Source organism: Syngnathoides biaculeatus, chromosome 4 (genome assembly GCF_019802595.1).
Source record: "Syngnathoides biaculeatus isolate LvHL_M chromosome 4, ASM1980259v1, whole genome shotgun sequence".
NCBI classification, from domain to species: Eukaryota; Metazoa; Chordata; class Actinopteri; order Syngnathiformes; family Syngnathidae; genus Syngnathoides; species Syngnathoides biaculeatus.
Window position 1 is genome coordinate 29,441,611 of NC_084643.1, and position 27,078 is coordinate 29,468,688.

At 40.4% G+C, this 27,078-nt stretch overlaps 1 protein-coding gene and 1 long non-coding RNA gene across 2 annotated transcripts in view; one reads left to right on the plus strand and one right to left on the minus strand.

The window, feature by feature from the left end:
• Nucleotides 1–27,078, minus strand: part of LOC133499730 (multiple C2 and transmembrane domain-containing protein 1-like) — a 119,424-nt gene that overhangs the window by 29,299 nt on the left and 63,047 nt on the right. The window contains exons 11-16 of the mRNA XM_061818030.1: nt 21,195–21,297; nt 20,541–20,643; nt 19,896–19,997; nt 19,399–19,473; nt 15,859–15,978; nt 9,487–9,603 (exon numbers count right to left, since the gene is read on the minus strand). Of these exons, the coding sequence (XP_061674014.1) occupies nt 9,487–9,603; nt 15,859–15,978; nt 19,399–19,473; nt 19,896–19,997; nt 20,541–20,643; nt 21,195–21,297 (620 nt within the window). The remainder of the gene's footprint in view (nt 1–9,486; nt 9,604–15,858; nt 15,979–19,398; nt 19,474–19,895; nt 19,998–20,540; nt 20,644–21,194; nt 21,298–27,078) is intronic.
• On the plus strand, nt 18,137–20,998 carry LOC133499731 (uncharacterized). The gene is made up of 3 exons (XR_009794721.1): nt 18,137–18,266; nt 19,363–19,524; nt 20,508–20,998. It is a non-coding gene; the product is annotated as an uncharacterized LOC133499731 (long non-coding RNA).

Below are 27,078 nucleotides of genomic sequence, written 5' to 3' on the forward strand. Positions count from 1 at the left end.
TTGTCTCACTCCTTCTCTCTTTCTCAGACCTGTGTGCTATATGATATGATTTGGCTGCTTATCCCACCCCGCTCCCCATTATCGTGTTGTTTGAATTACTATCATTACAGCGGCGGCAGCCTCAAAGCCAAAGTCGTCGTCGGGATCACAGCGAGCTAACATTGCCTGCAGAGCTGCCATGGTGAATTCAATATAGACAGAGGTGGAGATTAACATATTCAAACCTATTCAAATAATACAGGGATGATGCAGGGTGTTCTCACAGATTACACCATGCCCCATCAATTCATACAAACATGGTGATAATATACAGGATAGACAAACAATATGAGTGAGTACAATGACATTGAGAGTTTAAAAAAAAAGGCCACAGAAATATGACAAGATATCTAAAAACACTGACTTCAAAGAATTACATTTCTGTTCTAGTTTTACCTCCCTTATGTGCCAGCATTAAAGTATTGACCCCTTAGTTACCCATCCTTCCATTCTCAGTCGCACTTGTCCTCATTAGGGTCACAGCTCCTATCCCAGCCGAACATAAAAGAGAGCCAAACAGAGGGCATATGTAGACAAACAACCATCACACACAAGTTTTCACCAATGGAAAATGCCAGGTATTCCACTGATTTAAAAGAAGTGTTTGGCAATTGAAAAATAAAAACATTTTTTCCTGTTTGGCACATCGGAAGTCACGGTTGCTATCTTTGAATGGCTGTTTTTCCTGGGGTTCTGTGGTTCCTTGTGTATGAAATTAAAGGCACAAGATTAGACTAAGAAATGGCAGATTTTTTTTTCACAGATGATATTTATCATGGATAGCTAATGCTGTCGATTCATAAAGAAATAGTGCTTACTTTCCTTTTGATGTGGATGTTTTGGGAATTAGTGTGGAAGGAGCACTCGACAGAAAAGCCGTGCATTCATAGGGAAAACATGCATATTCCACACTAGAGGAGGTCAGAGGTGAGATTTGAACCCCAACCCTTAGAACTGTGAGGTCTTCATGCTTACCACTCTACCACTGTGCTGACCCGTAGCAGACACTGAATATTAATTCAACATCTGATGAAGACATTTGGATTTCGACTGCTCCCAATGTTAGGGGTAACAGCCCTTTTTTGCCTTTCAGTACGGTACAAGCAAGGTCCATAAAGGCATAGCTGGATGAAATTAGAGTGAAAAAGCTTGAATGAATGTCAAAAAAAATATTTTTACACATTTGGGATAAAGTACAAAAAAATAATGTAACATTAAAGGGGCATTTTTCCATTGGAAATGAAAAAAAAAACCGTCATCTTTATATGCACAGCTTTTCATTGGACAACAGCACCTCTAGTGTCTCTCTAGGGTATAACTTTAATTTGCTTTTGGCTAATTAAGACAGTCTTCTTCAATCAGATAGCATGAACAAAATTGCAACAAAATGAAATTGAAAATAAATCACAAAAATGTATTTAAGTATCTCAAGCAATAACACTGACCAGTGAACTTGCTTTAAAAAATAAATAAATAAAAAACTCTCTAAGCAGGCAGCGTTCCACTATCTGCCAGCCTGACCTTGCCAATGACAGCCACAGGGGGAATTGATGCCTGGGCAGACATTCCAGTGAACATGAAGATATACTTTCTCCTCCTTTTTTATCCATTGCCTCCGTGCCTCCCTCCATCTCTCCTCTGCTTTTCTTCTTTGATAGGTTAGAGGGGGGTTTAACCTCTGCAGCTGCCGAGGTTGGTCCAACTTGCTGGCTGGGGGATCTCAAGGCCCTACTTGGTATGCACTGTTCATGAGTTCTCGGCCGTGCGTGTGTCTGTGTGTGCGTAATGCCTACGCCACACTTTTGCCGACTGAGGGAGGGCTGTGAGTGTGATAAGGGGCTGCTGGCTGGGCTTGGCCGACCCATGTGGGCCCTTCACAAGCTGTCAGAGGCACGGCACTCAGAGGGAGGCCCTCTTCCATCTGCACTGCCCCAGCCAGGGTTACCCGGCAGGGAGCCAGATTGGGGTGAGGGCCCTGTACAACTGGGAATGGAGGATGGGGGGCTAGGTGTTAAGGATGGCTCCTTATTAATTAAAACCAACACAAGGATCTGCCTTTATTATTCCAATGAGAAAACTCAACATAAGATATATTTCCTCATGGCTTATTTGCTGACATATTTCCTGATCGTTGAGGACAACATAATGTGCATTAACGTGCCTCATTCTCGTTTGTCAGAAGAGTTCAGTTTGGTTAAAACAGTCACTCTGTGCCATACTTGCCATCACATCAGATGCAGTCTCATATATTCAATTTTGCTGGGTTCTGTGTAAAAGACATAGATGAAGGATGCCGACACTGTACAGCCATGCTTGAACTGGTAAAAATCAGCCGATACTACGACACAGATACCGATTTACCAACCTGATATACTGTATACATTCCTGGCAGGTGGAGTAGGAGCCATATTGGCCTTTTGGAGGTACTTTCAAGTAAATTAGGACAACAGAAAAGCAGACTATAAATTATGCTCTCCAAAATGGATGAACTCCGCTCGGTCGGCGACAGAGGCAGCCACTCCGGGAGTTGTGGCGGCAGGCTGCCGGAGAGAACCGGGTTTTTCAAGCCGCATCTCCCGCTCCTGTCACACTTGTTTTTTTTTTTTTTTAGAACTGAAATGCCTTGTTGCACAGGCTATATTTAAATTTAATGAGTGGGATGACGGTTACAAAAGTATGTTTTTGTTGGTTAAAATGTGTCTAGTGGCATGTTATATAAAAATATTTGAGTAATACCCATCCCATGTTTAAAAAAAAGTTTGTTTTTGACCAATATTAGACAACGATAAAACCTTTTCATTGCAATTGCAAGATGTAATGGCATTACTTGGTCTGGGTGAATACTCAAATGTACTGAAAGCACTCAGCTGGGAAAAAAGTGTTAACTGTGCATTCCCAGCAAAAACAGATCGATACCAGATACGTTATGACTTTGCTGGGACAATTTTACATTGTCTTTGTGTAAAAAAAAAAAAAAAAAAAGGCTATTGCCATATATTGACGGATCAACAAGGAATCATCACCACCTATTTTCTCGAACAAATCCTGTGCAGTATTATTTTTTAATAAAAAGTCAGGTCAAGCCGAAGGGCTAGAAAATTTTGGATGTCTGCAGCTGCTGTCCTCCGTTGCCCTTTGTGGGAGGTTTGAAAACTCTTTGCTGCTTTGATGTCCCACTATCTGAATACTCAATGCAGTTTTCACTCGGGAGAAATTATACACACTCCTTGATTGAGACAAATCAGGGCTGCTGCTCCAAACCAAATGTTGGCAAGCTTAACTGAACTGAACTGTTCGGCTTTGTGGACGCCTTTTGGCTTTTCTTGATGCGACTGTCTTGATATATTTTAGTCAATTTTGGAATCGACACTGGATGTTAAATCAACTGTATAAACACCCACTTTCTGTCGGATTTAAGCCCAATCTCTAAAATGAAAGTCTACAACAGGCTCGCTATATCGTCAAAACAACAGCTAAAAGTGAGGCAGACACCAAGAGCTGGTGTTTGCAAAGAGCACAGGCAGTCACAAAGGTTCACGATGATGAAGGGAGTCAGACAAATGGATGGAAATGAAGAGAAAGCAACATGCAGACATGATGAAACAGGAGGCTGGGAGGATCCGGCAGTGGCGTTCCTGATGCTCCCGGTGCTCCCGTCCCGCTTCAAACTCAGCTCATCGCCCGTCTTTCTGTCTGCCATCCTCTCTGCCAGTTAGTTTAGCAGAGTTAGAGAGAGCCAGCCAGATGAGCGCAGATGAGCGTTGCGGTGTCGGGGTGGCACGAGGGAAATCAGTGGGCCACAGGCACTCCCAGTTAAAAGTGACATGACCTTTTGATTTTGTCACCTGTCACCAAATGCCATGTCTGACTCTCCGCTGAGGAGCGCCTGCCATCCGCCGCCGCCTTCTTCCTCTACTTCCTCTGTCGCCCCATCTCTCCCTATGTCTCTTTTCCCGTCTCCTGCTCCCACTCCATCCTCTTTTTCGACATTCATTTACTTTTCAGAGTTGCCGCTTCTATCCGGGGAAGTGGAAGTGTGACTCTAATAGGCTGTTTCCTCTTTTTCCTCCCAGTTTTCTTATAATATTTACTTTCTGTACCAGTGTTGTGCAGGGCTCTTAATGAGGGCAGATGTCAAGGCACAGTGTGTTTAAAGACGCTGTTTTTTTCTGAGATGATAGCTCGGGGTGAAAATAGACTACATAAAAATGGCTATGAAGTCTTGTTCTCAAATGATACAAAGCTATACATTATTACTGACTTCCAAATGAGAAATACACTGCTGTCACACTGACTGCTTCACAGTCAAGAAAGTAAATACGAAACTTGTGCAAGTACGGCTGCAGGGTTTAGATGCACATTACAGTGGAGTCTCCAAACTTCAAAATCTGTTGTACATTTTTAATTTGTTCTACCATCAAATTGTCCCATCCTGAAACCATTATGAACTGCACAGACAAGGTTGGAAATAACATTTGACATTCTTCTTTATCACAGATTTATAAAACAACTGAATAATACAACACTTTTACAAATGCTTAAGGAGCGCAAACACCTAATTAGGTGTTTGTAGAGCGACATTGACACCTAGTAGTGTCTCATTGGTTTTGCTACAATTGGTACGTACAATGAAGAAAATAAGTATTTGAACACCCTGCTATATTGTAAGTTCCCCACTTAGAAATCATGGAGGGGTCTGTGAGAGAGATAATCTAAAAAGAAAAATCCAGAAATCACAATGTATGATTTTTTTTAATGATGTATTTGTGTGATACAGCTGCAAAGAAGTATTGGAACACCTGTCTAGCAGCTAGAATTCTGACCCTCAAAGACCTGTTAGTCCACCTTTAAAAGTCCACCTCCACTCCACGTACTGTATGTAGAGGTGTCCAAAGACACCAGAGACAAAATTGTACAACTCCACATGACTGGAAATGGCTACGGAGAAATTGGCAAACAGCTTGGTGAAAAAAGGTCCACTGTTAGACGCTTTACATAACTCTACTAGGAGGACTGGTGTTGGTAATTTCACGGGCGAGCATAGTTGGCAAGCACGTCGAAAAGATAGACGTGTGCGGTGCTGTGGGCGTGATCAATCCTGCCCAGTCAGAGCGGCTCTTCTCATTCCCCTTAAATGTGAGGCAGGAGAAGACCATTGACAGCTTTTGACATGGCAGAAGAGGAAAATGATTTTCTCAAATCTACACACGCAAACAGAACTCCATGCTCGGATGACGTAAAAGAGATCACCAATATCTGTGCAGTGAAGGACCCATTCCCGATTGCTCATGTGTCCCCCATGCCACCCATTGGAATAACTTTAAAAAGTAGAATAATGATGACAACGATCTTCCTAATGCATTCAGTGAAAGGATTTGTACGATGATTTAGAGGCTGCTGTTCATGTATTTATGAATTGATTATACATGACATCTCAGTCATGTCAAAATGGTGACATTTTAAAGTAACGCATTACTTTATAAGTTGCTTTGTAACGCGTTATCGGCATCAATTTTAAAGACGCGATTTTTTTTCATTAGCTAAATTTATATGCATGCTTTAAAGCAGATTGTTGGCGTAATATCTTAAATAGTGACATTCTTTCAGGCCGTTTAGGTCTTCTTTTCTGTAATGGGTTGCCAGAATCAATGGGTGAACTCAAGCAATGGTCTGTAACATAGGATCAAGAGGAAAGTCCTCCATTGTGATGAGAGCTAATTGCCCGTCATCTTGTGGTAGAAAGAGACATCAGCGTGTTCGGTATGTGCCCTCGATGAATGTCTGCACAGCAATTAACACCTTTATAACATCTGCTATGAGGATTTCTAGGCCAACGGAACGTCCAGGAGGGGGTTCTTTTGGGATGAGTGTCAAATGAACGGGCGTTGTGCATGCTCATGCAAGCAGCCACAAATATGCTGGATCAAAAAGCCCCCAGTGCAATAATGTACTGGGACATTAAGCCATTACAGCTAGAAGGAGTAGAGAGGAAATACATCGGGAATGGTCATTTCTGACCTGAAGCATTTGTGAGGCCCTAGATAAGGATCTCCATTACAGTTCCTCCTAGTGGAAAGGTAAACGGAAAAGATGTGCATGGTGCATGGGGTAGTCGAGTTCTTTCACGCGTAACGTGGCATTTGGTGTTTTTTGGACTTGTCTTTGGGTACTGGGGGACAATCAGATGAAAGCCAGTTGACAGCAGATGGAGGGTACCCTGTGCTGTGGCATGTCGAGTGGAATCTTGGCCACATTCAAGAAAAGTTGCTGTTTTGTGTTTCTGAACAATATTGGATTAAAAATGTAAAAAAAAAAATCATCATAATTGGAAGATGTAATGGCATTAATTCTTACAATATTCGGTATGGGCGAGTAATTCTAAGTACTTCAACTTCAAAGACAAAAGTCAAATCCCTATTTATGATTCTGTGTGTGTGTATTTTTGCTCTTTGTTTGATATTGAAAATATTTCCGTAGATATTGTGGGAATTTATTACTTAGTGTGAGGCTATTGTCCCCACATAGTGTGCTACCTAGATTCTTTGCGCAGTGCTGATGCTGATTGTCTTCTTGTTGAGCAAACTTTGCCTACTGACTGTTAGTGGTACAACATGTCTGAATAAAATAGAAACTCAGAACCAGTGGAGGTTTCAAAATTTCTTGGAGAAAGGGAGCAGAAGGTGATTAACTAAGGGCTTCTTCCCCTTTCCAGCTACAGGAGGCGCAAATGCAGAGAGGTTTGCTTGAGAATCACAAAACATGAAGTGGTGTATACATGAAGTCAAGAAAGCTTAAAAGGTCCTCCTCGTCTCCTTTCGTTTGGTTGTTTGTTTCAGAGGTCATGTTGTGGCAAGACATGCAAGTCAGGGAATGGTGTCGAGGACTCAGAATTCAAGGGTCAGAGTGCTACATGATAAGAGAGGAGGTCAGCGACCTCGCTAGTGCGTCGCTTCCTTTAATCGCTGTTCTGAGGGTGCTGCAACTGCTTAGCAGGTACTGGTCAAGGTTAGGGCGAGGGTAAGGAGTGCTGAGATCTGTTTGTGAGGCAGTATGGAAGCACACAACAGGGGTGAAATGCAGTATGCAGAAAGAACAGTATTTGTTTATCTGGGGGAGGAAGGGCTAAGGGCTGTTGTGGTGTAAAATAAGAGAAGGGCCCTCACATTGAACCCATCAGATGAATCAAGGCCCTTCAGCTGATTAGGAAGTCTGGACTCAAGCGTATACGTTTTTTTCTTTCTGCTCTCTCTCCAAGAGTTTAACACACATTGCCTTGGCATTACCCTCACCCCAGACTTTTGGAAAACCGCAGCGCTCCGGATGCTGACCCTAGCTGGGCTCAGCACAATCACTCGGTGTGTTCTTTCAATTAAAGAGCTTCTTCCCCTTGCCTTCGTTTCTATTTGTTTCATTTATCTGCCAAGAATGGAAGGGAAACTATGACTTCAGCTTGATAAAGAGAAAAGTGCATAAGTCGTACACTCACTGTAGTGTCGGGGAACAATCAGGGACAAGACTCATGGGACACGTGTGCTATGCAGAAAAATTTGAATTCACAGTTACAGTAGCCGATTGTATCTATTGTAAGGTTCACAGTGCAAACACTGTAAATAGAGCAATTCATCTTACTTGAATCCGAAAATCATGCAAAAATTACCGACATGCTATTTACTCATTTTTAACATAATTACATCTCATTCCATTGAATACACTATGTTTAATGTTCCCATACACAAAAGTACCTTGGGCTCCCATGAGTGACTCACACGTAAATATCCTACTGGACATTTACAACTGTATAAAATACATTTCAGGAACCTATACAAAATTGCATAATACTAAGTTAACACTATCCTTCATGGATGTGCAGTACACAGACACAAAACTTGATTTCTCTGAATTGTATACTCATCCGGGTTTTAATTGAAAGGTTAGATTTGAAATTTGGACCCAAAAAAATGTAAATCATTTTAAAACCAAACAGAAGTTAATTGCAGTCCTAAGAGGCACTCACCTCACTACAACTGTATCAACATGTTTTAATTTCCCAACCAATTGCTGTGACACTTGAGGTGCAATAGTCCCTTTCAAAGAGGAGAGAAAAGCCATTCTGCATCAAGTGGGAGTTGCATGCACTTACTCATACGTGAAGTAAGTGGAAACGTACAAGAATGTATAACCTCTGTTGTCTCATTTTAATTAGGAAGCGCGTGGAAGAGGACTATCATTAGAGCGAGATAAATAGCTAGCAGGTAGGGAGAACAAATGGAGAGTTTTGGTCTGACATATATATGGGGGCGGGATGGGGGGGTTGTTTTTTTTTGTCAAGCAATGTCGCCATCTACAGGCAAGTACAAATGATTTTCTAAAAGAAAAGGAAAGCGCCATTCAAAATTTCAAGGCTAGTTTTGCTCTGTCAGGGTTGTGAACTTTGGTCTAAAACAACAATGTGGAGGTTGCAGACTAAATTATGATGTACACACTAACTTAAATTGATTAATGGAATGTTCTTTTTTCCTGTGCGTAGAAATTATTTATAAGTAAGTGTAATATGAGATTAATGTTGTAGCAGGGCATGTAATTCTAAGGTGCATATTTTTTAATTTTATCATAAAATGTAATAATCCATTGAAAGTTTGTTCATGACAATTAAAAGTGTAACATTAGTTTTGAACCCCATTAAAATGAAAATGATCTTTAAAAGGGCAAAAAAATGCATCTATGAAAACACGCGAGAGAGCAAGCAAGTGAATATCTGGTCTGTTGGCTGCTTATTTCCACGTATAACTCAGAGAAGACACTTATTAAAATTAATCACTTCATTGTTCACGCTCACTCCGTAGTCTTACTCTCGCTTTCGCTCTCGACTCTCCCGAAATCTGCCCGACCATGATTAAAACACGTCTGTTTCCCATTACATTGCTTTGACATTATTTAATTGGTAGAAGAGATAAAAATACATGAATTAAATAAATAAACCACCAGGTAAGTGGCGTAACGTAGCTCAAGGTAACTGCCTATTATTTCCTTCCCTTTCTTTGCCTCAAAGATGGCAAAATGAGAAATGTGAGATTGCTCAGAGGGATTTTTTTCATGTCCTAAAATAATATGGACATTTATTTTGACATTTGCATACATTTTACAGTTGCATTTTAAATGTTTTTCTACCATGTTCCCATTAATTGTTTCTCTTCAAATGCTGTCTTTTGGGTTATACATTGAATAGGTTATACTATGTTGCACAATGATTACGTATGATTTAAGTAAATCTAACAGTGTACCAGTATACTTAAACGTGATAATATTGTGAAAGAGACAAGAGAGCCGTGTTCCCATAAAATAATGGCGTCACAGTTTTAACGGTGCATTGTGTCCCCGCAAAGAGGTTTTTACAGTGGAATGAAAGAGGCGGAGGGATATCGGCGAGCTTTCTGAGGCCGCACTCACCACGTCTTGTCTTGTATCCTTGCCCGACGTGATGAGAATGTAGTTCCAGGCCAAGGGTAGCAGCAAAGCCAGCGGAATCATATAGAGCTCAAAGTTCCACACGAGTATGACAAAGAGCTAGAATGCAAAAGCAAAGACAAAAAGTATTACTCAATGGAAAGTGAGAATGGGAACAGAGTGGCAAGAAGTGTTTATGTCCGAGCCTCGTGAGGCGATCACATGAGGACCATATGTGTGATTGGAGATGGCCCACATTCATATGCAGAATCATAACCTCCGTGGAGCTGAGCCTCAAAATACGACGGTGCTGTTAACAAAGGTGCAGGGCTGGTGGCACTGAGCCGGGTTCAACGCCCTGACCCTCATGGCTCTGTTGGGCCTTGAGCAGAGGAGGAGGATGATGTGGAAGATGAGTGCGAGCTGTCAGAATCTCTTTCCTTTATGCCAATCATCCCAGGGGCTGAGGTCATTGATCGTTCACTAAACCTCTCAAACTCCAGCATCTGACCTCACACCGGCCACACCCTGAGTCCCTAACCCTGTCACTCCAAGCCGCAATACCCCAACTAAAACTTGTATGGCTCACCTCTACACCCCAGCTGCCAAAACCACAACCTCTGTGCCTCCCCTCTCATCACCAAACAAGTAAGGCACTGTCTGGAAATTAACCTTTGATAAAAACTCGCCATTCTGGCTTTGACAAGTCTTTTTAGTCTCTGTGGGAAAGAGAAATTGCTAATGACGAGGGCTGCTTATTTTCTCGTGGCGTCGTATTAACAGTGAACGTACTCAGTTCATACTGGCATTTTCGCAAAAATGCAAATTGGATATTCCATGACAATTTATAAAAAAAAAAAGTGTCATGTGTGAAAATAAAATGACATTCACTGAAAATGTGGAAATATAATTCATACATTTTGAAAAAAAAATTCACAAGACCATTTTCAATTAAGCTAATATACTAAAGATTGATCAATGTGTCAGTTATATAATTATTGAGTCATCAACGTAGAATGTTATACAGTGCACATACATTTACAGTTGTCATGTACGACACTAACTTTATAATTTTCATTATTTGATTGTTAATATGTAGATGGATATATTTAGATTGTTTGTTGGTTTGGTTTTTGGTAAGATTCTTATCCTTGTGTTCCAGTTACAATACTATTCATTTTGCTGTAAAACTAAAGCTTCCAAAATGCTGGCTTATTCTGTTCTATTCTATTATATTCTCTAAAAGAGAGCACGGACATGTAATTCTGTTAAAATATGAGTCGGCCAAGACACGGACACATTCATCGCTCAGCCGTCAGGATATAATTTTCTTTGCACCCACCCACACATAAACACATGAAACTGACAAAAAAAAAAAGAAAAGGATTGTCTGCAATATCACAAAAGAAAAAGTTTTGAAACTCATATCCATGGATCTGATGGGGATAAAAAAAATAAACTGAATGTGAAATTAAGCAAAAACAAACTAAGCATGAATTAAAGATACTTTTTTTCCAAGAATGGTCACAACTAATGTATTTTTCATACAAATATATAAAACTCCTGATGGCCAATAAACAAATACTGTACACTGTCCCTAAAGGAACAACTTTTCTGTCTTATTTAGAGCCAACTTACAATGTCTCTTACACAGTCGGATAATAATATTCCTAAAAAAAAAAAGAAACTACCAAATTGCAATCATGAATGGAGGCATCATTTTAAAACAACAGGAACACTTCTCTTCACTAATAAACCAAGTCATTTGTCAATGCCACTCTTAACAATGCACTGAACACAAACTACCATATTTATTTACCATATATACCAACTTATCCAACTTCCTACAAAGTATAACGACTGCAAATGTGCAAAATCAGTAACATTAATTAATACAAGTCTGATGATATGTTGTACAGACACATGACTTTACTAAAACAAACAAAGCTCTCGTTTTCAACTTGTGGCAAAAGCTATAAATAAACACACAATTACGAGCATCTTCACATGCTGCTCATTTTGTAAATACACAATAAATAGTAGTACAGGCAGGAATTGTATGATGAGAAATAAATGAAGTCATTCTATGAATGTTCACTGTTTGAATCAGACAAACTGCACCTTACTGTCCTTATGTTTTCTTCAAATCCTGAAACCTTCTTTAGTATATTATTATATACCTATATAGTATATATATTTTTAAATGCGTTGCTTAAGGCTGTTAACCTGCGGTCACCCTTTCATTTTTCTTCCATTTGGTTATCGTAGCTGAGGGCCACATTGTGACGGGCAGCTGGAGCAACCACCAGACACCCAGGCTCAGAAGCGGATGGCCCTGCCCCGTCTCTGTGCCCCACGGCTAGGTAACGGTGGCCCTGCAGTGCCTGAACCTTTCCAGCGAGACTGGTCCATCACAGCACCCTCTCCCCCATCGCTCCCTACGCTACACTGCATGCTCTTCGCCTTGGGATGAGGGAGTGGGAAAGAGCCTGCTGTGGATGGCAGTGACCACAAAAAGGCAGAGGCAAAACAAAAACATGAAGAAGACGTGATGATCAAACCGGAAAAAGCGGGTGAAAGCAATGTAAATTTCCATATATCGGAGTCATTGGAAGATGACTTTTTGCGGCCGTGGGCATTATGGGAGCCGTCTGTGATGGTTTATTGTTATAACACGCGTACAAGAGAGACACCTAACACTGCTCCCATTCTCACTTTAATGGGGTGGCGAGAGTATTTTCTTTTTCATACTACACTGCCACCCATTTTAAAAATATATATATACGTATTTAGTTCAGTTTGATTTGATCTCACCTTTACACATAATATTGAAGAGTTGAACAGAATGCACACAATAGTTTTTTATTAAAAATTAATTAAGTTATTATCAGGACTATCATTAAATTAATACACATCTATTGTGTATTGTTTAATTATTTGTTCTATAGAATATGCAGAATGATCTGAGAAAAGACTCAAATAAATTGTATGTGATTCATAACTTACATTTGATCACATTAAACGTTATATAATTATTTACAAATCGTGTGCTGTTTGAGCAATTTCAAGATAGCAGCAGTATAATAATACTATTACTATAGTTCAATGGTAAATAATAAAAAAATGATTATAATTTGATGTTGTTTATTTATTTGGATGAAATGAAAAAAATTCTAACCAAAATGGACTATAACAAATACTATAAAAGCCAAATCATTGTGGGATCATTTTGGCTGGACTAACAAGAGGCAAAAATCAATAACCTAATTGTTTTTGACAATCCCTGCAGTTGAATTCCATAATTCTTTGATGCGTGCTTCAATATTAAGAAATCCCCTGAACACAAAAGGATGTCAACAACACTAAAAAGTCAAAATGTTTTATTCAAGCAGTCGTTGCTCATGGTGAGCTGGAACGTGCGTTATTTGTTTCAAAACACAGCCCGCGTCCTCGCGGCTCTGAGCCTCGGCACTGTGGGAGGGTAATATTCAGTACTTTGGCTTACATTAACCACACACCAGGCAAACTTTTCCCCCGTTCTGTCTCAGTGGAGTGAAACCGAAGTTTGGATTTCAGAGGTCGCCTTTATCTCTCTTACATCATTTTCCATGCTGGCACTAAGTGTTGCCAGATAGCAAGTAGAAGTCCTGTTAAGTTTGATTTAACTAGAGAGAAGGGGGAGAGACTGTGTCCTGCTTTGGACCAGTACTCCCCGAGTATCATTCAGTGGTGCTAGACTGCCCCCTGCTGTACATCTGCAGAACGCAGCAGCGTTTCTTGTACTGCTTCAACAAGAAACCCAAATGCTCTTGACTGTCATCTAGTTTTATGACGCTATAGGCAAATCTGATGACTTTTGTTTAAATGCCACAAAGCTGCAAATTCGCACTTGCACACTTTACAATATTTTTGTCATTCATGAGTCTTTATCCCAGGTGATTAAACCCTGACTTGATTTTCTGTCAGTCTTGCCACTATATTTCAACTATCAAATGACGAGAGCAGTATAATGTTAACGTAAATCGTTCAAAGTTGTCCCTTGCTGTGGGCAAAGACGAACCCCCGACTCTAAAGTTTGAAAAGTTAAGACAGCTTCTTTGAAGCGGAGTCAAAGGAGCAATTTAAAGAGACCTGGAGTGGTGTGCACACCACACCACTGACTTCTCTGCTGTGTGGTGTGCATGTGTGAAAGATGTGCATACAGACCAATAGATGCGTCTGTACCTGTCTTTGCTTTTTGCCTTTTTTTATTTCAGCAGGGTGAATTTTTATCTAAATGCAAAGCAGGTGATAGGTGCTCCAGTTTCCTCTAGAAGTAGCTCCCTTGTCTGGGCTCTCTTCCTGATAAGAGTCCTACTTTGCTTGACATAAAAGCACCCAGTATCATTTCCCCTGCCTCCCCCGACAACCCCCGGCTCGCTGCCCTCGCCCTGCCCCGAGCCTCACAAAGCTGCCTCTATTTGCTTCAAATTCGGGGCCCAATTGCAGATAAAGTTACAGCAAATTTGTTTGGCGGAAGAGCCGTTTCTGTCGGTGGTCCCAGGGGCAGTAACAGCCTTGTCTCGCAGAGGCCGCAAAGAGAGCCAGCGGCAGCACGTGAACAAAATCCAACGCCACCACAATGGCACCAGCTTTCAAGGTAGGGGGTGAGGGAAGACAAACAGAAGGAGAGAACTGTCATACCGGCATCCATGCACAGACAGATGCCATCATGCGGGACAGCAGGTGACTGCGGGGCCGCTCCACTGGAGCCAATGCCTGGGGCCAAACTGCCACAGTGGCTGTTTTCACCTTCGGGATGGGTGGGAGACAGAACCGTGGGCGTGAGAGAGAAACGCTGCATGTGAGACGATGCCATTGCTCCTTTGCATGTGCATACTGATCACAGCTGTGCACATGCCAAGTGAAGCGCCAAATCTGGCAGTAGAGCGAGAGGACTTTTCTGTGGAAGGAATGTGACGCTGCAGCATTTTGAATTCAACACCCACCATTTCAAAAAACAAAACCTGCAAATAAACGGACACACTCCCCTTCCCTCCCCGGGGCTTGCTTATGTGAGATATAGAACACACTTATAACGTTTAGGAGCTGCCAGTACACCACCTCTGCCATTTTGAAAAGTTAAGTGCAACATCTGTCCAGAAAGACACAAACACACAGATATGTGAACACACACGTGCTCATAATCACACACAGACGTACAACTTCACAAACGCACCACCTTGGCCAGATGGCCCCCCATAAAAACCCACTTAAAGAGATGAGCGGAGTGATTAAGAGGCCTCTGGAAGTGAGGGAGGAATGAGAGAGTGATGAAGAAATGGAGGCGCGGGGTGGGGGTACCTGTGTAAAGGAAAGGTCCTAAACACGCTGATGCTTTTAGCTAAGTGCACACTCCTACGCAACACACAAGAGTGGGAGGGGTACGAGGAAAAGCAAAAATGACGCTTGAAATATAATATAACTATAAAACACTTTGTCCTTGGCCTAGATACATGTTTTATTGCTTTGAAATACTCTATTCAACTACACACAATAATACCGGTTCACTGTTACTTGGAATTGGACAAACTTTATGTATACTTTGTCCTTTCAATGGGACTTACAAGTGCATTCCTCTTCCCAATGCTGACTCTCAAAACTATTCTGACCTTGTTTTGAATATAAATTCATTGATGGAACTTCTGTTTCGATGTCTTAAAGGCAAAGCACGAGGAGATATGCAGCCTTACTGGAAAGATGATGTCACAAAAGAGACTGGATAATGTTAACTGTTCAATGCGTTGTCCCTTCTGACCCGTGTGATGACACCGCAATCTGCTCTGCCTGCACTCGCGGAAACGCACACGCAATAACGCACTAATCTGGGTCAGCCAAATGCCGCCAATAGTTAACGTCGGAACAAGACCGCTTGTCGTTTTGAATGTGGGAAGCCTCGTGTGACCACTTGCCAACCTGCAAGAGATGGTCCCTTAGTGCTGCTGTCCAATTACAATTCACTTGTTCATCCCAGACACAGATGAAGTGGGCGAGGCACAGATTTCCCTGAAGGATTAGTTTCTACACATTTTCTAGTTTAAGTACCTTAAGGAAAATGTTTAGGCTGTATCCTAAGAGTGTAATATATACATATGACCGTATATATCATACATGGTCATGCTCTCATCCTCTAAAACGTGAAAACCATGCATTAATTGACACCTTAATCTCTATAAGAATGAAAAAATATCAATGATTCAGACTGTATGCAAAATATGCATTCATTAGTGTCAGAATAACTACTGGTAACTGTGTGGCTATGACTGTATAAACCCAACAGCTACTAAAATAAATGCAACATATAGTGAGTCCCCATTGGAAGCGATGTCTACGTACCACAAATGCACAGATGCTCCTCTGTGGAGAGTCCCATTCGAAGCAACTGTTGATGTAGTAACCAGTGTTGATAAGGAACATGATGCAGCGCCTCACTCTGTTGAAGTTGCGCAACAGCAGCTGCAAAGTGGATGGTACAAAAGAATTTTAAATGACATTGAAGGTCAATAATAGGTTAGGAGAGCAAATAACCGATGTGCTTTCCCATTCACGTCACTGATGGTGACTGAAGAGTCAATGTGAAAAGTTGATCTTGTCAAAATGTGCAGCATATTGACGAAGTATACTTTTGCAGCTTTGTGACTTTTTTATGCTATGGGCTTGAGTCACCATGATACACTCTCATCTCCTTATAAGAAAAATGTTAACTCTGTCGTATCACGTTCTGCTGTCACATTGTAAAATTAAGTATAGTGCCGCTTTAGTTGATGATTTGTCGCTTTCACCTTACTTCAAATACAACGATGTAGAGCCTATGGGAAAACTGTATTAGGTTGTGCTTATTTTGGACAACCTAATAAAGTGTAAGACCAGTATGCAAGACAAACGGGCCTTATGGGTGACTCACTAGTTGTTGTACTTACTATTTCTTACTACTTAGTTTTAGAACAGTAATAAGAAAATCTCTGGGTTTGCTTTATATATTGTATGTGGACAAACCGGAGAGAAAAGTCTCTCAATTCGGAAACAGCATCATAGCAGCCAGATAGCGTACTCCCATCACCTAATCAGATCACCGCCATGAGAAAATGTTCCCAGAGGGTCAGGTGTCAAAAGAAATTCTGACATGTTTTAAAGGTATTTGCGCAATGTAATGTTAAAATACAACTGGCATATAAAAACAACTGACTTTAAATGATAATGCTCAGTTTGAATTGATTTTGTCAGAGGGGTCTTCATTGTCATGGTTTCAGCTTGCTCTTTCTGTGCACCACGGGAATATTTTTGACTAAAAATGGTTACCTGAGGCTATGTTTACAGCGGTTTTAATCGCTCATACTTTAAGGTGTGAGTGTGTACCTTATTTAATGTCCAAGAACTCTATGAAAGTTTCTTAATGTTGGGAATCTGTGAATTGGTGCTAAATGAGGAGGCTATTGCATTCTCTAAAAGAACATTCTAAGAAACCTCATCTTGTCAGAGGCCCGTTGAGCCACAAACAAAAAAAGGTGAATTTCCACATTGATCAGAAAAACAAAAAGTCTGTGTGTTGTGAGCCAGTTCAACCATTTAGTGGACTCAAATGAGAATTCTAAAGCTACGATTTCACATTTATGTCACGTTTTTTAATTGTATTTTATTGTATAACTCAAATGAGGCCCTGTAGCTCAGTGGTTAGAGCACTGGTTTGATAAACCAGGGGTTGTGGGTTCGTATCCCACTGGGGCCTCCACTCCCTGAGAAGGGTTGCGTCAGGAAGGGCATCCGGTGTAAAAAAAAATTGTGCCAAACATATGTGCGTTCATCTGAGATGACACGCTGTGGCGACCCCGAAAGGGACAAGCCGAAAGAAACTTACTTTTGTATAACTCAAATGTGTCTTTTTGCAGATTATATATTTATATATGAAATATGAATTGTTCTTTGCCTTGGTTAAAGAGATGAAAATATAGACTTTCGTGATGGTATTATGTTTCAAAAATGCATGTTTGACTTGTTTGTGCAGAGACAAATATTTTAAGGAGCCAGGGCATCAAGTAGGACACCTTTGGAAGATACTTTTCTTCCAAATAATCAGCAAGGAACAGTAAGGGGTGAGTTGTCACAAAACGGCCCTCATGGCCTCAAGAGGTGAGCCTTCGAAAGCAGCCAGTGACATCATCATTGTGAGACGCTGACATGGGTCATCTCAATGAGCCAGAGGTGAGATTGAGATTCTGGCACTTAGGGAAAAAGAGTGTGCTAAGAGCAACAGAGATGACGTAAAAGGGGAAAAGGGTTGAAACAAGGGTGGTATGGGAGATGTTTGTGTGTGCCCCACTGTGTTGGCTAGTGATGTGTGTGGCAGGGCATGGCGCAGCATTGACTACTAAATCCAAACGGTCACTCATATGACATGTGTGATGTGGGCCGGCCCCAGCTATTCAGCCCTTTGTGCCACTGCCACACTGAGCGGCGTGACAATGAAGTGCAAAGCAGCAGTGGCAAAAAGGGCCATCTATAAGGACGGCCAATCTACTTATGCACCCCGCAGTTGACAGCTTGACATTTCTATTCACCCGGCCGGGGAGGATGCAAGGCAGCTGACAGATGAGAGAAGGGAGAGCGGAGAGAAGAAACAAAAATGAAACGCTGTTTTCCCTCTTCAATCACCTTGTTTTATCTTGCCCACACAGTTGTTGGGCTTTACGAGATGCCGCTCTCCTGACTCACTGGTTAGTGCTTACGACAGCAGGGCAGGACACGAGGTACAGTGGTGGCGCTTTTTGCATCCATTTCCAAGATTTTCAAAATGATATATTTGAGAAATTTCATTGTAACGTCCTCATTTCTGCCTGTTTTTAATTCTGAATCTGATCATGGACAATATTAAAATGCTCAAAATGTGTATTGGCCCATCTCAGGCAAATCTATTTTTTATGTCCTTTTATTGGACTGAAAGTCCGCAGTTTGAAAAACAGGACTGAAAGGAAGATCAGTGAATATTCAGCATAGAATTAGCAAATACATGAAATAGTATGCTATGCTACAGCTTTGAGAATAAAAGAATGACTTAAAAAAACAACAAACAAAAATTACATTTACAGTTTAAGTATCACTGAAGCAGAAGAAAAATGAATCCATGAATTTACTTGTGGCTTTTCCATTGCGGAGGATCTGAATGATGGAAATTGCTGTGGACCTTGTGACTTCTGAAATATTATAATTTTTTTCTGAGAGGGTAATGTGCTTGAGAAATAGAACTGAGTTGAGTGAAATCGCAGGGACATGACTAAACTGTGTATTTAAACTTATTTTGATTTAAATAAAATAAAGATCGTATAGTTCGGATACAGAGTAACACGTAAAAAAAAAAAAAACATTTCTTGCCAATTTGAAATATAATGTAATTTTTTGTAAAATGTTATTTTACTGTATATATATTGTTTAGTATAGTTTTGTATTATCTTTTTTTAATTTTGATAGAGTTCCACCACAATACTATTGTATCTGCACCATTTCTATTCTATTCCAGTCTATATGCAGGATATACTGTAATACTGGTAATTTAGTTATTAAATAAAATAAATAAAAAGCAAACAATTTTTTTAAAATCACATTGTAATGCCATGACCCAACAGATTTGTATCTTCAAATTTTATGAGTACTGTATTTAAATGCGTGTTCAAAACACACAATTTTTTTTTTTTTTTTTTTTTGCTTTTGTATGCCTACTTTGTGTTTGGCATGATTTCGCCATAGAACACGCAACTGCCTCAAATATCCATTTGTAAAATAAAGTTTCAACTTTTACCACTGTTTCCAAAATTCTAACCACTTTGTCCTGTTTTGTATATTATGTAGTGTAGAAGAATGAGGCCACCACTGCAAGTCATTTACCTGTTTGGACACTCTGGGCTCCTCCTCTATGTACTTCTGCTCAATGGGGATCAGCGTCCTGAGACCAGCCTTCACCTGGAGGACAGCGTAAAACAACAAAGTGAAATATTTACGCAAAGCGATGAGGTGACCGGCCGTCAAACTGGTCTTGTTACAAATCTTTTCCACATTTCTGTTCTGTTGTTACAATGCAAGACATGCATAGAGTACACGCACCCGTGTGAGAGGTTGGAGCAAGCAGGAGGTGGGGGGAGTAGTAAGATGGCGGCGACAGGACTACACACAAAGGGACAGGGAATAGGCAAACAAAGGATGCTGAGAGAGAGAGACTTCAGACTTCCATAATTAGACCCAAAATGAGGATGAGGGCGCAAGTGAATGAAGCGGAGGACAAACAGAATTAAGACAACAGCAGTGAGAGGAAAGTATGGCAGACAAATATTTGTTTTCAAATATAAGAGGGGAATCTAAAGAGCAAAAAAAAAAAAAAAACTTACAGCGTTGAAAATCACGTCTATTTCAAGAAAGATGACCCCTTTTGTTGGCCCTGTCAGCTCCTTGCTTTTCAAGGCGTAGGCTTTGCGTTCTCCATTTTGGATCTGTGGGAGAGGGACATGACAGGCGTCTGTCTGGCAATACCCGACTGAATCGGCTCCCCGGGCCACCTTTGAACCCCAGCTGCCGGCTCTGACAGGGAACCCAAAACAACTGTGGCAACTCTGACAAGTACCTGTTCATTACCCACAGCAGCTCGCCTCTGTCAAACAGAAATTAACTATCCTGGGGAATCACACTGTACAGCCCAGCGCGGATATATACGACACACGCTTCAGTCACAAGGCACACGTATATAAATATATTTTCTGGAATACATGACACGGCGAACGGTGTCATTTCATCTTTGATCAGTGTCATTTTCATAACGTCTCATTCACATCTTTGCTTTCTTCTCACTGTCAATCTCTTTTTTTTCACTCATCAGTCTTCTTCATCGCTTTACCTTCCTCTCATCAAAGCTGCTTTTCAGTCTGTGTGCAAAAATAACCTATGCTTTTTATAACTTCAACTGTGTGTTTTCATCGCTAATGTTTCTCTCAACTTTCCTTAAGGAATCACATTGAATCAACAGCCGTCGGACTCACATTTAGCAAAGGAATAGCCACCTTCCCCAGGAAGTCTGCGCTTCTGTCTCGGTCCTCGTCGTAAACGGTGACTTCAAGTACTGAGTGAATGTCCTTCACATTACTGGATGAGACGTCCAGAAAAGACCGGTTAACATAATGATATATTAATAATTTTCAAACGCTAGGACACAACACAGAAGACTAATTTCAAACTGAAGGCTTGAAATGTGAAATGACCCAGGAGGCATTACAAAAGTTTTGTATTTGAATCTACTCTTCTAAATTTGCAGGAATGTTAAAACTCATGAAATAAACACATTATAAGTCATTGCGCTACATTTCGATCAAGTTCAAGTTAAAATAGAGTTGTGTCATATTTGTAAAAGTAGGCTATCGAGATGGCTGATGTTATGTATAGAAAAGAGGCTATGTGGGCGATGTGAACTCAAAGAATGATTAAATTAACTGGTCCCATCACTGGGAATTCCATGCCTTTGGACTCAATAAAAATGTAACAGATATCGAAGACCTTTCAGGATGTGAAGAGTGATTTATCACTATACTATCTAGAACAGAAACACACTTAAAAAGCATAAATATTTTCTTTACTTATAGTACTATTGTGACTTTCTGGTAGCATTGGTGTAGTTTTTTCAAGATGACTGTACTTACAAAGTGAAGACTTTGTTCCACTCTGGGTTAAGGTTTTTGTAAACGGTGTGAGTCTGCAGCCGATCGTTACTCAGCTCCACTATACAAAATGGGTCACTCTTACCTAGACGAGAAAAGAAGAAGAGAAATACTTGAAGGGCCTTTATACTTTTATGTAAAACCCTAAAAAAAAAATCTGAATTTTTAAAAACAAACTCACTTCAGACAACTGTAAGGTTTCAATAAAAGGGAAGAAGCTTTGTTATATGTTTGACTTCCATACCTACACGCATTTATAGAAGCATAGTACATATAAATATACACATATACATTGTATTTTATTATTCTTAACATTTTTCTCATTATTATTATACCTGACATTCACAACAAGGTCAATAAATAAAAATACATATGAAAGGATGTGTGTCGTGATAAACGGTAAAAGGCAGTGACAGTTTCCAGCATGCACAATACGTACGGTAGCACAGCTTGGCTTTCTTTTATTTGTGCATTGCAATTTTGTTTCCTTAATTGTAATTATTCTTTGCTGTTGCTGTGATCTTATTTGTTTACAATTCCATTAATTTTAAACAAAATATGGGTACAAATGGCATTCTTGAACAGGGTACTTTTCAAGCCAGGACTGCCACCAGTAGCAGACTACATCACACTAAATATAAGGATGAAAAGGAATTATAAGAGGAGAAAAACACTTTCTGCAACCTACTAATAAAGGGGAAATATCAAACATTACCAAAGTAATTTCCTGAGGACACTCAGGACATCATCCCATATTACATCGGTTAAAGTTAACAACAATATTATATTTATTAGACTCTCAGAATAATTATCTTACCTGCCAATTCAGCACTTTAACTTTCTTCAAAAACTTCCGATTTACATAACACCATTCACAACTTGTGCCTCATTCTCAATCAACATATAATGTGTTAGATGCGTATTTTGTTTTATTTGTTTGACTTCATAAAAGAGTGAAAAGGCTGGGGCAGGAAGATTGAAACAAAATGTCACACAAGTGCTGGGGAAACTATTAAGAGGACTCAAATCAGAATATAAGACTCAATGAGGTTGAATTTGAGCACAATCTCCCGGTGGCATTTGTATGTGTGTATGTGTGTGTCTCTGTGTGTGCGCGCGCGCGATTTGTCCTCATGCGAGTGTCATCGATCTGTGTGATTTTCTTCAAATGTTGTGACAAGGGCAGGACATTTAGTGGGTGTGCAAAGCAAATGTCACAGTGATCAATGCGGTGCCGTAGGTGTTGCCTCTCATATCAGTTGTTGGAGGTCTTATTGATGCAACGTGTTTGAAGTGGCTATCGACACATATGACTCCGACAATAGAAAACAAGATATATTCAAATAGACAAAGGATCAAGCAGTATATACTCCTGTATGCATATGTGTGTTATATTCTTTCTTTTGGCCTACTATTAATATGAACTAGTTCTCACCATAAGTACCTTTTCAAAGTGTATAAGAGTGGGGTAATTATTTGATATTTGCACAACATTAACTGGGAAGTTTTACATTTGAATCCACATTGACATTTTCATTTTCAAAGTTAATAATAATAACACATTTACTGTATATTTAAGGTTATTGTTCCCCTGGAGGCCATGGCACCCTGATTATTGGCCTATATGGCCTAATCGGTGTATAGGCCAATGCTTCTGAGGACCAAGCCAAGGTGGACCCCCGGCTCTTGAACAGAGTCAGCTGGGATGAACTCCAGCTCATATAAAATAAAATAAAATAAAAAATAATAAAGTAGATGGATGGCTGCATGGATGCACCAATGGATGAATGGATAAATACTTTTTCGATATTAAATTAATTTGTGAGTTTACATATTCTCCTTGTTGGCTCTGGGCTTTCTCCGGTAGTTTAGCTTCCTCCAACATCCGTGGTAGGTTCCTTGAAGACTCTAAGTTGCCCTTGGTCTGAATGTGGGTGCGAATGGTTGTTTGTTCCTATGACCAGTTCAGGGTGTACCCTGCCTCTTGCCCAAAGATAGCAACCCGAGTGAGGATAAGCGGCACAGAAAATGGATGGATGGCTGCTCATATCCCATAGAAAATATTGATTCTAAGAAGAAACGGGGTTTTGTAACACATCTGTTGGGGTGCAGTTATCAATGTTAAGCACTGCACATCAAATTTCAAGGCTTTTGGGAAAACATAATTTTTGGTAAATTGTTCAAAATAGAGAACATCATGGCTAGATCCATGAAATCAGCATAGACAGATCATGATTATGATAATTAATTACAAAATTATAGATACATATATAAAAATATATTCTGACCCGTTTATCCTCATAGGCGTGCTGGAGCCTATTCCAGCTATCACCAATCAGGAGCCAGGGTACACCCTGAACTGACTGTCAGCCAATCACAGGGCAGAGAGAGACAAACAACCAGTCACACTCAACGACAACAAAGGCAATTCAGAGGCTTGAATTAACGCATGTTTTTGGGATGTGGGAGAAAACCGGAGTGCCTGGAGAAAACCCACGCAGGCACGGGGAGAACATACGAACTCCACACAGGCGGGGCCGGGACTTGAACCCCAGTCCTCAGAACTGTGAGGACAATGCTCTAACCAGTTGCGCCACCATGTCGTCCCCATTTGAATTTTAATGCATTTCAATTATTTAAATCAATGTCGATAAAGAGTGAATGTATATTTTGAATCATCCTGGAGCTTGCACAGCTTTCACTGCTATGAGAAAAGAAAATCAAGACTAATTAAATTTGATTGCAATCAATGAAAGCAAGGGATGAAAAATCTTACCACATGGACCCCCAATTTTTCAGGCTAATATTCAGTTTATTTATTTTTTAATGGCTTGACAGGTTGCGGTGCCGCACTGAGGCAGTTGTCACCGGTTATGAACTTTCACCCTATTGGCCTCGACCACCAGAGGCAACTGTCTAAACAATTACATGCTTACAACTGATCCACCGTCCAGGTAAAGCCCCTCCCACATCGGGTCACGTCTCCACCATACCTCCAGAGGGTTTGCAGAGGGGAACGGGTCCAAACTCATTTCTGGGCACCCTAAGATAAGTGTGGAGGATGGATACGGCACGGATGAGGAAGCGGCTGTAATTGCCTCCCAGGAAAGCTTAAAGTTGGTCAGGAGCTGGAAGAGCTCATCACAATTCATTATAATTCAAGACTTTATTTGCATTTTTTTCTTGCATTTCATCAGTTTTACCAGTCTATGCTCTTGAACTGAAAGTTTTGCGCACTCACTCGGACCTCCGCCAAGGCATAAAATTTTGTCACCGGAAAAGCAATTGGGTGACTAGGGTTGCAATACTGTGGGATCTCTAAATTAAAATGCAATCTACTGAACATATGTAATGTAAAAGTCCATTAATTCACAACTAAATCATTTGTGAAATACCTCAACAAAATAACTGCACAGTAAATATTTTAAGTAATATTTTCACTTTCTTAACTATCATACAAAAAGATAAACACATGGCATTTTTGGCCTTTTGTTGGCAAGCTTCTCTGGTTATTTTAACACTTGTCATGAGCTTTTATGCTATAAATGGTATCAATCTAAAAACAATTAAAAAATATTCTGAAGTTAAGCACTTTATTAGAACATGTAATACTTTGTTTTTATTTACTTGCTCTTATTTTGAAATGTGCAGTCCTCCTTTAATTTATTAAATGAGAAAGCAAAAACTTTTTTTATTTCTGGGGCAGAATTTGCAAGATGTGTGCAATTCTTTCATTATCATTATAAAAATCATAAAGAAATTGATGGATGTTGTTCAGTCATATTTATAGTCGTATTTAAAAAAAGTTACACAAATTCTCCTTTTGTATGTAATGTTGGGAGCACCATTGTACATACAGTATATGACATCATATGTACCCCTGTCATCCATCCATCCATTTTCTGAGCCACTTATCCTCACAAGGGTCGCGGGGAGAGCTGGAGCCTATCCCAGCTGTCAACGGGCAGGAGGCGGGGTACACCCAGAACTGGTTGCCAGTCAATCACAGGGCACATCGAGACAAACAGCTACACTTGGACTGAAATTGTAGGCTACACTTTTTTCCATCACCTCTAGCTGGAGATGGCATGTTAGAATAAAAGTGTACATCGTTTTCATAACCTCTATGTGGAAGTGCTATAGTGTAATGAAAGTTTACAGCTTTCTCATAACCTCTCAATGATGGCAAACATTTAGAAAAAAAGGTTTCTTCCCCTGTGTCCATGTATAATGTGCAAAATTGACTTTGGATTTTTTTTTTTGAGGTGGGTGCCATATACACAAAAAATTACAGTAATCCATGAAAATAATCTAAAATTTACATTATTATTATTACAGAAGGTTGACTGCAATGTGAACAACTGGTTAGCACATCAGTCTTACAGGTCTTGTCTCTACAGGACTTTTGCATGTTTTCCCCGTGTGAGGGTGGATTTTCTCAGGGTACTCATTGCACATTGCAAAAACATGCTCAGAAAGATAACTAAAGTCAGGGGTGCCCAATCCGTCGATTGTGACCAATCCCCAAGGCAGTTTTGGTCGATCGCATGACCGCGTGCCAAAAAACAAACACATAAAAAAAGGGATCAACTTGTGATAATACTACAAAAATACAGCATATTACAACTGATTGTGATGAAATTTTGTTAAATGTATGTGTTTATTTATAATGTGTTAAAATGTATTTATCTAGTATTTAGTTTACTTAATTGTGTGCAGCGCCTTAGTCTTAGACCGAGCATACATAAAGCAAATGTAATTAAAATTTTGATTTGACAGCCATTTCTACAACTATAAACAAATTGCAAACAACGTCATTTGTATTATTTAATAATATCATTTATTTAATTATGTTTCCATTACATCAGCAGGACAGAGCTCTCGACAAAATTTATGGCACTATCCTTGGAAGCTACTTGGGGAAAAAAAGAATACAATGAAAAAATACAGTTGCAAAAGAGTGCTTCAGGGAGGTAATGAAGTAAATGCCATCCGTGGTGCTCCAGCTGGATGTGAAATTGCGTATAATGCATTACTATTGAAATGTCTCGCAGTAAAGCATCTACTCAAGGGGCAAGACAAGGGGAACTGTTGGCTTTTGAGACTATTTTCAGTTATCCTTCTCGTTCTACACCACAAAAGCACTTCAATTAGAGTAAGAGATGGCCGGAGTGTGATGTGAAAAAGAAAAGGAGAGCGAAGACAAGAGAGGAGACAGACAGGCAGCATGAATGGGGACGAGAGAAGAGAGAGTTAACTATTTTTCTCTCTATGACCTCCCATCTCCTTCTCCGCCTGTCCGTCTGCTTGTCTCTCGCACTGCTCCTGACCCTTTTCTTGGCTCAACTGATAAAATAGGGTGTTTTTGTGCTGAGAGCTCTCATGCCCCTCTTTCAGAATTGTTGTATCTGCCTCTCACACACAAGTTGGTTTACCTGGCATAAGCACCTTTGCCTGTCATTTGAATCATCTTCCCTTTACCATCTCTGTAGGTAAAAGAACAAAATATCCTGTGGGGGCATGCTTAGTGCTTAGTACGGGGTACCGAACCCCTGGATACACGCTGTTCGGTCCCTGTACGACCAGTGTCAGAGTGTGGGCCGCACAGCTGGCAGAAAGTCTGCCTCATTTCAGGTGAAGCTTGGACTCTGCCAAGGCTGCCCATTGTCATCGATTGTGTTTTGTTCTGTTCGATTGTGTTCTGTTACTTTTATGAACAGAATTTCTAGGCGCAGCTGAGGCATGGAGGGGAGCCTCAGTATTGCAGCTATGCTTTTTGCAGATGATGTGGTTTTGTTGGCTTCATCATCCTGAGATATCCACCTCTCACTGGAGTGGTTTTCACCCAAGTGTGAAGCGGGTGGGA